Below are 10,481 nucleotides of genomic sequence, written 5' to 3' on the forward strand. Positions count from 1 at the left end.
AGCCGCCATGATTCTTATGTGTGGGAAGGAACTGCAGATGCTGGTTTAAACCGAAGATACACACAAAAAGCTGCAGTAGCTCAGCGGGCCAGGCAGCATCTCTGGAGAGAAGGAATAGGTGACGTTTCGGGTCGGGTCTGAAGAAGGGTGTCGACCCGAAACGTCACCCATTCCATTTTCTTTTCTCCAGAGATGCTGCTGAGTGGCTCCAGCTTTTTTGTGTCTATCTTCACTGTGATTCTTAGTCGAGTGTGTAAGGGACGAGTGTGCAGAGTAAAGCAAAACTTGAATAAATAATCGGTTGTAGTGAACATTTGTCAACAGTTGTTTCACTGTTTGGTGACGCGTGTTATTTTCCATCGTCTTGGACCGTCTCAGAACATGCCTGAGCTCACCTGTCAAGTTGGCAAATAGAACGTGCCTGACTGAGAGCAGGCTTGTTGCTGAGCCTTTTCACAGCCTGAAGCCTCTGGGCACAGTGACTGAATAATTCATTCACTGCTGCCTCTATCACTTCAGCTGATCTAGACTGTGAGAAGAGTCATACAACACAGCAACAGGCTCACCCTGCCCATGCCGACCAAGGTGGCCCATATACGCCAGTCCCATCTACCCTCGGTTGAGCAGTTTTGGCCCCTGTATTTGAGGAAGGATGTTCTGACATCAGAGAGGGTCCAGAGGAGGGGAACAAGAATTCTCCCAGGGATGATTGGGTTAATGTATGATGAGCGTTTGACAGCTCTGGGCCTGTACTCACTGGAGTTTGGAAGGATGAGAGGGGGGGGGGGACCTCATTGAACATTACCAAACAGTGAAAGGCCTGGATAGAGTGGATGCAGAGAGGATGTTTTCACCAGTGGGAGAGTCTAGGACCAGAGGGAGAGTCTAGGACCAGAGAGAGAGTCTAGGACCAGAGGGCGCAGCCTCAGAATAAAAGGACTTACCTTTAGAAAGGAGTGAGGAGGAATTTCTTTAGTCAGAGGGTGGTGAATCTGTAGAATTCATTGCCACAGACAGCTGTGGAGGCCAAGTTATTGGGTTTTTATAAAGAGTAGATTGACAGATTCTTTAATTATACGGGTGTCAGGGGTTATGGGGAGAAGGCTAGAGAATGGGGGTTGAGAGGAAAAGTTATATCAACCATGATTGTCGGAATAGACATAATTCTGGTCCTAATGAACATGACCCATATCCCTCTAAACCCTTCCTCACCATGTTCCTTCCAAGTGCCTTATCATTCTCATCTTAGCATGACCAGTCACCTGAGAATTACGAATGTAGCGTAGGAACAAATTGTACTTGATCCCATGATTTTGCCTATAATAGTGAGGACCAAAATAATATGATCATTGCTGTATATGCCTGGCCAGATGCCGTTATAGTACCTGCCTCAACTACCTCCTCCGGCAGCTTGTTCCATACATCCACCAACCTCTGAATGCAAAACAATGCCTCTATGGTTCAAGTTTGAATAGATTGTATCTGTGTATGGTATATCTGACCTGCACAGTTTGCATGCAAAACAAAGCCTTTCACTGTACATAAGGAAAACCTGGCAATACTAAACCTAAACTTAAAATCCCTCAATGAAAAAAAAATGCCCCTTGGGTTCCTATTAAATCTTGCCCCTCTTACCTTAAACCTATGACATAAGTCATGGGTGCGGAATTAGGCCATTCAGCCCATCGAGTCTGGTCCACCATTCAATCATGCCTGTGGAATTCTCTGCCTCAGAGGGCGGTGGAGGCGGGTTCTCTGGATACTTTCAAGAGAGAGCTAGATAGGGCTCTTAAAAATAGCGGAGTCAGGGGATATGGGGAGAAGGCAGGAACGGGGTACTGATTGGGGATGATCAGCCATGATCGCATTGAATGGGCCGAATGGCCTACTCTTGCATCTATTGTCTATTGTTTATCTATCTTTCCCTCTTTTGCATTCTCCCCTTAATCTTTGACACCCTTACTCATCAAGAATCTGTTAATCTGTCTTAAAATTACCCAGTAACTCTCCTCTCTGTGACGAGAGTTCAGTCTAACTTCAAATAGCCCTTGCTTTCCCTCTCTCTCTCCATCCCCTTTCCTTTCCCAGTTCTCCCACCAGTCTTACTGTCTCCGACTACATTCTATCTCTGTCCTGCCCCCTTCCCCCGGTAGGCGGCGCGACTCTAGCCAGCAGCGGCCTCTGCAGCCCGTCCGCGTTTTTATTATTTTTTGTCTATGTTTATATGTAGTTTTTTGTTATTTTATGTTGGGGGTGTGTGTGTGTGGGGGGGGTGGGGGGGGGGACCAGGGAGGGGGGGGGGGAAACTTTTAAATCTCTCCCTGCACTGGAGACCCGACCTTTTCTCGTCGGGTCTCAGTTGTCGTTGGGGCCGCAACGATGAGCGGCCTCCAACAGAAGAAGCCGGGGACTCTGGTGCCAACTCACCGTTGCCGTCGCGGAGCTGGCCGAGACCGGAGCGGGTGGAGCGGTGGAGGAGCGCTGCCGCTGCTGCTGCTGCTGCTGCTGCCGCTGCTGCTGCTGCGGGTCTGCGGACGGCGGCACCGGGAGAGAGACCGCTTTTCAGGGCTCCTGCGACGGCGACTTCTCCCGCCCGAGTTGCGGGGTCGAAGAGCTCCTGGAGCGGGGCCTACATCACTGCCCCGCGCGGCTTGGAATGGCCGCGGGACTCTGCGAGCGCACGCCGGGGGCTCTAACACCAAGACCCGGTGTGCGACCTCGCACCACCTGGCGTGGCTTTAATGGCCGCGGGACAATCGCCATCGCCAGCCGGGGGCTTTGACTTTGACTCTGACATCGGGGGGGGGGGGGGAGTGCAGGGGAGAGATAAGTTTTTTTGGCCTTCCATCACAGCTATGTGATGGATGTTTATGTAAAATGTAAATTATGTTGTGTCTGGGGTCTATTTGTGTGTAATGTATGGCTGCAGAAACGGCATTTCATTTGGACCTCCAGGGGTCCAAATGACAATTAAATAGACTATTGACTATTGACTATTCCCTGACAGCAGTCTGAAGAAGGGTCTCGACCCGAAACGTCACCCATTCCTTCTCTCCAGAGATGCTGCCTGATCTGCTGAGTTACTCCAGTATTTTGTGTCCACCCAGTGACTTGGCCTCCACAGTCTTCTGTAGCGATCAGTTTCACCCTTTGATTTCATCTTCCTAAAGGTTCAGTACATCCTTTTATTCTGTGCCTATGGCCTCTGGCCCTAGATTCTCCCACAAGCGGAAACATCGTACGAGGAACAGATCGGGTAGATGCACAGAGTCTCTTGCCCAGAGTAGGTGAATCGAGGACCAGAGGACATAGGTTTAAGGTGAAGGGAAAAGATTTACTTGGGTAACTTTTTCACACAAAGTGCGATGGATGTATAGAACAAGCTGCCAGAGGAGGTAGTTTATGCAGGTACTATCCAAACACTTATGAAGCAGTTAGACAGGTACGTGGATGGGGTGGGAGATTGCAACATTCACCTGGTCCACCCTGTTTCAACTAATGCAATCAACTCAACGTGCACAAACAAATAGATGTAGTGTTTAAGAAGGAACTGCAGATGCTGGAAAATCAAAGGTAGAGAAAAGTGCTGGAGAAACTCAGCGGGTGCAGCAGCATCTATGGAGCGAAGGAAATAGGCAACGTTTCGGGACGAAACGTTGCCTATTTCCTTCGCTCCATAGATGCTGCTGCACCCGCTGAGTTTCTCCAGCACTTTTCTCTACCTTCAAATAGATGTAGTGTTTTGTTAGCCTGTGCACGCCATACGCATGAAGAAGAAGGTACATGGATAGGACGGGTTTGGGAGGGAAATGGACCAAACACGGGCAGGTGGGACGAGTGTAGCTGGGACATGTTGGCCAGTGTGGGCAAGTTGGGCCGAAGGGCTTGTTCCCACACTGTCTCACTCCATCCCCTCCACATCCACTCTATCCAAGCCTTTCAGTCTGGTCCTTTGGTTCTTTATTTCCCCCTAAAAGGCTCTGTGCATCCACGGAGGCTACATAAATGCAAGAATTTCCAACTGTGGATATAGTCGGCATCTGATCGGCCGATCAGCTCAAAGCACAGGCCCAATCCCGGTTTGAAATCGGTAACCGAGGCCAGCAGCAAGTGGGCAGAAGAACGGCAAACATTCAACCGCTTATCACCCTTTTGAACCGACCTCCCTTCCATTGACTCCATCTACACCTCACGCTGCCTTGGCAAGGCCAGTAGCATAATCCAGGGCCAGTCTCACCCCAGTCTCCCCTCTCCCATCAGTCAAGAGATACAGAAGTGTGAAAACGCACACCTCCAGATTCAGGGACAGTTTCTTCCCAGCTGTTATCAGGCAACTGAACTGTCCTCTCACTTAGTGAGTGGTCCTGACCTCCCATCTACTGCATTGGAGAACCTTAGGCTATCTTTTATTGGACTTTATCTTGTGCTAAATGTTATTCCCTTCATCCTCTATCCGTACATTGTGGGTGGCCCGATTGTAATCATGTGCTGTCTTAAGGCTGACTGGTTAGCGCGCAACAAAAGCTTTTCACTGTACCTCGGTACATGTGACAATAAACAATAAACTAAGCTAAACTAAACAAGCATTGTGACACAGAGTTGACCATTCGGCCCTTTGAATCTACGCCGGCTCAGTATAAATACAGCAATGAAATGAGTTCCAATGGCCCATTCTTTCCCCAGGTTACGTAATTACTGTCCGAGTGTTCATCCACTTCCTTTCTGAATCATTGAATGACGCAGTTTCCACCAGTTCCGCACCGTGAACTCTAGTTCAAAATGGTCATCGAGTATAAAGCTTCTTTCTTGCACAAAAACAGAATGAAAGCAGGAATTTCAGACAGTGGTGGGAACTAAAGTATCTAGTGGGAAAAGGGTTGGTGTGTTGACCCTTTTGAACCCTCTCACCATTCAAATAGTCCATGCCTGATGACTGTTAGAACCACTATCCGAGAATGGTCCACATTCAATATCAATCTCAGTACTAGTTTAGTCTAGAGATGCAACATGGAAACAGGCCCTTCGGCCCACACCGACCAACGATCACCCGTTCATACTAGTTTTACCTTATCCCACTTTCCCATCCACTCCCTGCACAATCATAGAAACATAGAAATTAGGTGCAGGAGTAGGCCATTCGGCCCTTCGAGCCTGCACCGCCATTCAATATGATCATGGCTGATCATCCAACTCAGTATCCCGTACCTGCCTTCTCTCCACACCCTCTGATCCCTTTAGCCACAAGGGCCACATCTAACTCCCTCTTAAATATAGCCAATGAACTGGCCTCAACTACCCTCTGTGGCAGAGAGTTCCAGGGATTCACCACTCTCTGTGTGAAAAAAGTTCACACGGGGGCATTTTACAGAGGGGCCAATTACAAACCCGCACGTCTTTGGGATGTGGGGAGGAACCCGGACCCCACGAGCACAGGGGGGAACATGCAAACTAAGGAAAAGATCACAGCGATGTGATGAATCATGTAAATTAGTTGGGTCTTGAGTCTATTTGTTTGCAAACTCAGAAACACGTTTGGACCTCAACCAAACGACAATGAAATTGAATCTTGAACCAGTCTTGAATCAATGGTGAAGAGCGTTGTATGGTGCTGTGAGGCAGCAACTCTACTGAATATGTTTCCACTCAGAATGCTCTGGTGGTTTAGTTTAAACTCCATTCTCACGTACAATTCAATGAATAAGTTCAGGATGATATTTAGCCGGGCAAATATTTCTTGTGCAGGCATTGCCGCTCAGTTACTCCAGCATGTTCGGTCTATCTTCAGTGCAAGGAAGTATTTGGACACGGCTATGCTAGGCGAGGTTAGACTGGACTGGGCTGGGATGAGCTGGGCTGGGGTGAACTGGGCTGGGCTAGGATGGGATGAACTGGACTGGGCTAGGATGGGATGAACTGGACTGGGCTAGGATGAAACTGGACTGGGCTGAACTGGGCTGGGATGAACTGGGTTGGGGTGGACTGGACTAGGATTGGGACAAAGGCGATTCCACGTGCTGTAGGAGAAGGAAGGGGGGGGAGGCGGAAAGGATTTACCTGACGCTGAGAGAGACGACATCCCCATCGGTCAGAGCCGGCTCCGCGTTGTGCAGCGCTCTCCGGCTGAGGAGGAAGAGTCCCGGGAAGAAGATGCAGCCGAGAACCACCAGATACAACATCCTGGGTCGGGTCGGGTCGGGTCGGGTCGGGTCAGGCAGGCACCGAGGGCTGTGTGTGTGTGTGTGTTTGTTACCCGGCTCAGGCAGCAGCTTCCTCCAACACCTCTGTGTGTGTGTGTGTGTGTGTGTTGATTCGACAATTCCCACTCGCAATATAAGCAGCCAGGAAGCCCCGAGGCCGTGTGTGAAATCTGCAGAGAAACCAAGACAGGAGAGTCATCGCTGCTCGTCACATGATACCTGACACCTACATGCCTCGCCAAACACTGGGAGAAGGTGGACAAAAATGCTGGAGAAACTCAGCGGGTGCAGCAGCATCTATGGAGCGGAGGAAATAGGCAACATTTACGGGCCGCTGCTCCCTAGATGCTGCTGCACCCGCTGAGTTTCTCCAGCATTTCTGTCTCAACCTTCGATTTTCCAGCATCTGCAGTTCCTTCTTAAATAAACACAGGATGAAACTATGAATGATCTGTCCACCCTGGGTGGTCCCAACGCCTTAAGATGAGAAGGCAAGATTTAACAGGAACCCGAATGGTTGAATGGGTGCGAGAATGAACTGCAGATGCTGGTTTAACACCGAAGATAGACACACAAAATGCTGGAGTAACTCACTCGGCGGGACAGGCAGCATCTCTGGAGAGAAGGAATGGGTGGTGTTTCAGGTCGAGACCCTTCTTCATAGAGTGAAGGAGGGAGACACTGAAGGTATGTGAAGGTAGAGAGATAGAATAGGTGAAAAGATCGTGTCTATTTCCCCCCAGGGAGGGAATCACCTATGCATGTTCTCCATATGATAAAGGACCAGAGGACACAAAGTGCTGGAGTAACTAACTCAGCGGGTCAGGCAGCATCTCTGCAGAACATGCACAGGTGGAGTTTCAGGTCGTGACCCTTCTTCAGACTGGGTATTATTTGGATACTTTTCACGAGATGAATACCCTCAACCGCTTGAGGACGGGCATCGGACACTATGGAGTAGCAATGAAGAGGTGGGGCCTCGTGGACAGCGCCTCCTGCGAGTGTGGGGACCAAAGATACAGCTCCCCTATAATCTTTGGTGGGGACCCAACACAGACAGTGGAGCACATAGTCACCAGTTGCCCCAAACACCGGCCACCGAATGGTGAACGAGGCCTGATTGACCTGGACGATGGCACGTTGGCCTGGCTCGCCTCAACGGAACTGCAGGTCTAAAGTAGACAGAAGAAGAAGATGGGATTAATATATCTTGTTGTGCTGCTGCAAGTAAGAATGTCATGGTTCCGTGTCGGTACATGTGACAATTAAACACCCTTTTGACTGTTATTAATCCCATGAAAAGATTCCAAATAATATCCAGTCTGAAGAAGGATCCCGACCCACAAACATCACCGATGCGTGTTCAAGAAGGAACTGCAGATGCTGGAAAATCGAAGGTAGACAAAAGTGCGGGAGAAACTCAGCGGGTGCAGCAGCATTTATGGGGCAAAGGAAATAGGCAACGTTTCGGGCTGCACCCACTGAGTTTCTCCAGCACTTTTGGCTACCTATGCATGTTCTACATATAGTAAACATAGTACTCTGTAAACACCATTGAACACGAAAATATATATATATATATATAAATATATATATAATATATATATCTGTATATGTATATATAGTGGCTTGCAAAAGTTTACATACCCCTTGACCCTTTCTACATTTTGTCACGTTGCAACCACAAACTATTCCACAGGACAACTATTAGTCGTGCACTCCACAAATCGGGCCTTTATGGAAGAGTGGCAAGAAGAAAGCCATTGTTGAAAAAAAGCCATAAGAAGTCCCGTTTGCAGTTTGCCACAAGCCATGTGGGGGACACAGCAAACATGTGGAGGAAGGTGCTCTGGTCAGATGAGACCAAAATTGAAGTTTTTGGCCTAAATGCAAAACGCTATGTGTGGCGGAAAACTAACACTGCACATCCCCCTGAACACACCATCCCCACTGTGAAACATGGTGGTGGCAGCATCATGCTGTGGGGATGCTTTTCTTCAGCAGGGACAGGGAAGCTGGTCAGAGTTGATGGGAAGATGGATGGAGTTAAATACAGGGCAATCTTGGAAGGAAACCTGTTAGAGTCTGCAAAAGACTTGAGACTGGGGCGGAGGTTCACCTTCCAGCAGGACAACGACCCTAAACATACAGCCAGAGCTACAATGGAATGGTTTAGATCAAAGCATATTTAGGTGTTAGAATGGCCCAGTCAAAGTCCAGACCTAAATCCAATTGAGAATCTCTGGCAAGACTTGAAAATTGCTGTTCACAGACGCTCTTCATCCAATCTGACTGAGTTTGAGCTATTTTGCAAAGAAGAATTGGCAAAAATTTAAGTCTCTAGATGTGCAAAGCTGGTAGAGACATACCCCAAAAGACTTGCAGCTGTAATTGCAGCGAAAGGTGGTTCTACAAAGTATTGACTCAGGGGGGCTGAATACTTTTGCACGCCACACTTTTCAGTTTTTAATTTGCAAAAAAATTTGAAAACCATGTATCATTTTCCTTCCACTTCACAATTATGCACCACTTTGTGTTGGTCTATCACATAAAATCCCAATAAAATACATTTACGTTTGTGGTTGTAACGTGACAAAATGTGGAAATGTTCAAGGGGTATGAATACTTTTGCAAGCCACTGTATGTGTATATAGGAATGATATTAATATAATAAATATATATGTGATATTAATATAGTAGCTATATATATAATAAATAACTACATTGTAAACAAACAAACAAAACAGTTCAGCATACACACACACATATAAATACTAATGTTTTTGTTGTTTACAATTTGTTTTTTTACTGTATATACATACACATACATACATACATATACACAAACATGCATATATAGTCGTGCACACGTGTATATATATTGTAAACAGCTGTAAACAACTACAAAATATATACTGAACTTTCAATTTTGTTGTGTACAATATATATTGTACTATATATAAATATATACACACACGCACACATATGTATATATATTCAATTTCAATTTTCAATTTTAAAAAACTTTATTGGCATGATAAAATACATTGTTATATTGCCAGTATAAAACATAACATACATATTTAAAATGCATAAATATAAATACTAGACCAAGTGGGACCCGTCGGGTCCTGTCCTCCAACGTGGGGGGAGGGGGCGCGGCATCACACGGGAGGGCTGGTCCCCGAACGCAGCGTCGGTGTTCACCCCAGAGACAGGTGCCCCCCCGGATCCAATCACCCGTTACAGTTTTGTTCTTTGCAACACACACACACACACACACACACACACACACACACACACACACACACACACACACACACACACACACACACACACACACACACAATAATAGTGCAAATACAAAAATAGTACCCCCAAGTATATTGTAGTTCAGAGCGGGGAAGAAGCTGTTCCTGAACCTGGACGCAGCAGTGTTCAGGCTCCTGTACCTTCGTCCCGATGGCAGGGATGAAAATGAGAGCGTGATCAGGGGGGTGAGACAAAAAGGCCAAAGGATGAAGACTTCCTGTACTAATTGTGTCAATATTAACATTACTGTGTTAAAGAAGGCATGTGATTATTGATCTATGCTTTAAACTAAGGCTTGTTGGTCAAAAAAGGACACAGAGTATTGGGATAACTCAGTGGGTCCATCGACCAACATGTTCTCTCGAGATGTTGCCAGACCCACTGAGTTACTCCAGCACTTTGCCTCCTTTTTTTTTAAAACCAGAATCTGCATTCCTTGTTTAAGAAGGAACTGCAGATGCTGCAGAATCGAAGGTTACACAAAAAAGCTGGAGAAACTCAGCGGGTGCAGCAGCATCTATGGAGCGAAGGAAATAGGCAATGTTTCGGGCCGAAACCCTTCTTCAGACTTCTTCATCTGCAGTTCCTTGTCTCAATCAGAAACCAGAGGCCATAGGTATAAGGTAAGAGGGGACTTTATTCCTTGGAGCGCAGGAGGATGAGGGGTGATCTTATAGAGTTGTATAAGATCACGAGATGAATAGATTGGGTGAATAGATAGACAAGGACTGCTCTCACCCCAACCACAGACTGTTTACCCTCCTACCATCCGGGAGGCGCTACAGGTCTCTCCGTTGCCGGACCAGCAGGTCCAGGAACAGCTTCTTCCCTGCAGCTGTTACATTACTCAACACTCTACCTCGGTGACTGCCAATCCCCCCCCCACCAAAAACACTCCTCCCACCAGGAAAACAAAAATTGCATTACTATGATTGTATGCACGTAAATATATTTATTTATTGCACATATTCT

At 47.2% G+C, this 10,481-nt stretch overlaps 1 protein-coding gene across 1 annotated transcript in view; it reads right to left on the reverse strand.

Annotated features, from left to right (window-relative positions):
- Positions 1 to 9,675, reverse strand: part of LOC129710518 (TLC domain-containing protein 3A-like) — a 38,941-nt gene extending 29,266 nt beyond the window's left edge. Inside the window, exons 1-2 of the mRNA XM_055657534.1 lie at positions 9,573 to 9,675; positions 6,055 to 6,367 (exon numbers count right to left, since the gene is read on the reverse strand). Coding sequence (XP_055513509.1) covers positions 6,055 to 6,176 — 122 coding nt within the window. The 5' untranslated portion in view covers positions 6,177 to 6,367; positions 9,573 to 9,675. The remainder of the gene's footprint in view (positions 1 to 6,054; positions 6,368 to 9,572) is intronic.
- Positions 9,676 to 10,481: the final 806 nt, after the last annotated feature.

This window comes from Leucoraja erinacea, chromosome 28 (genome assembly GCF_028641065.1).
Source record: "Leucoraja erinacea ecotype New England chromosome 28, Leri_hhj_1, whole genome shotgun sequence".
Classification (NCBI taxonomy): domain Eukaryota; kingdom Metazoa; phylum Chordata; class Chondrichthyes; order Rajiformes; family Rajidae; genus Leucoraja; species Leucoraja erinaceus.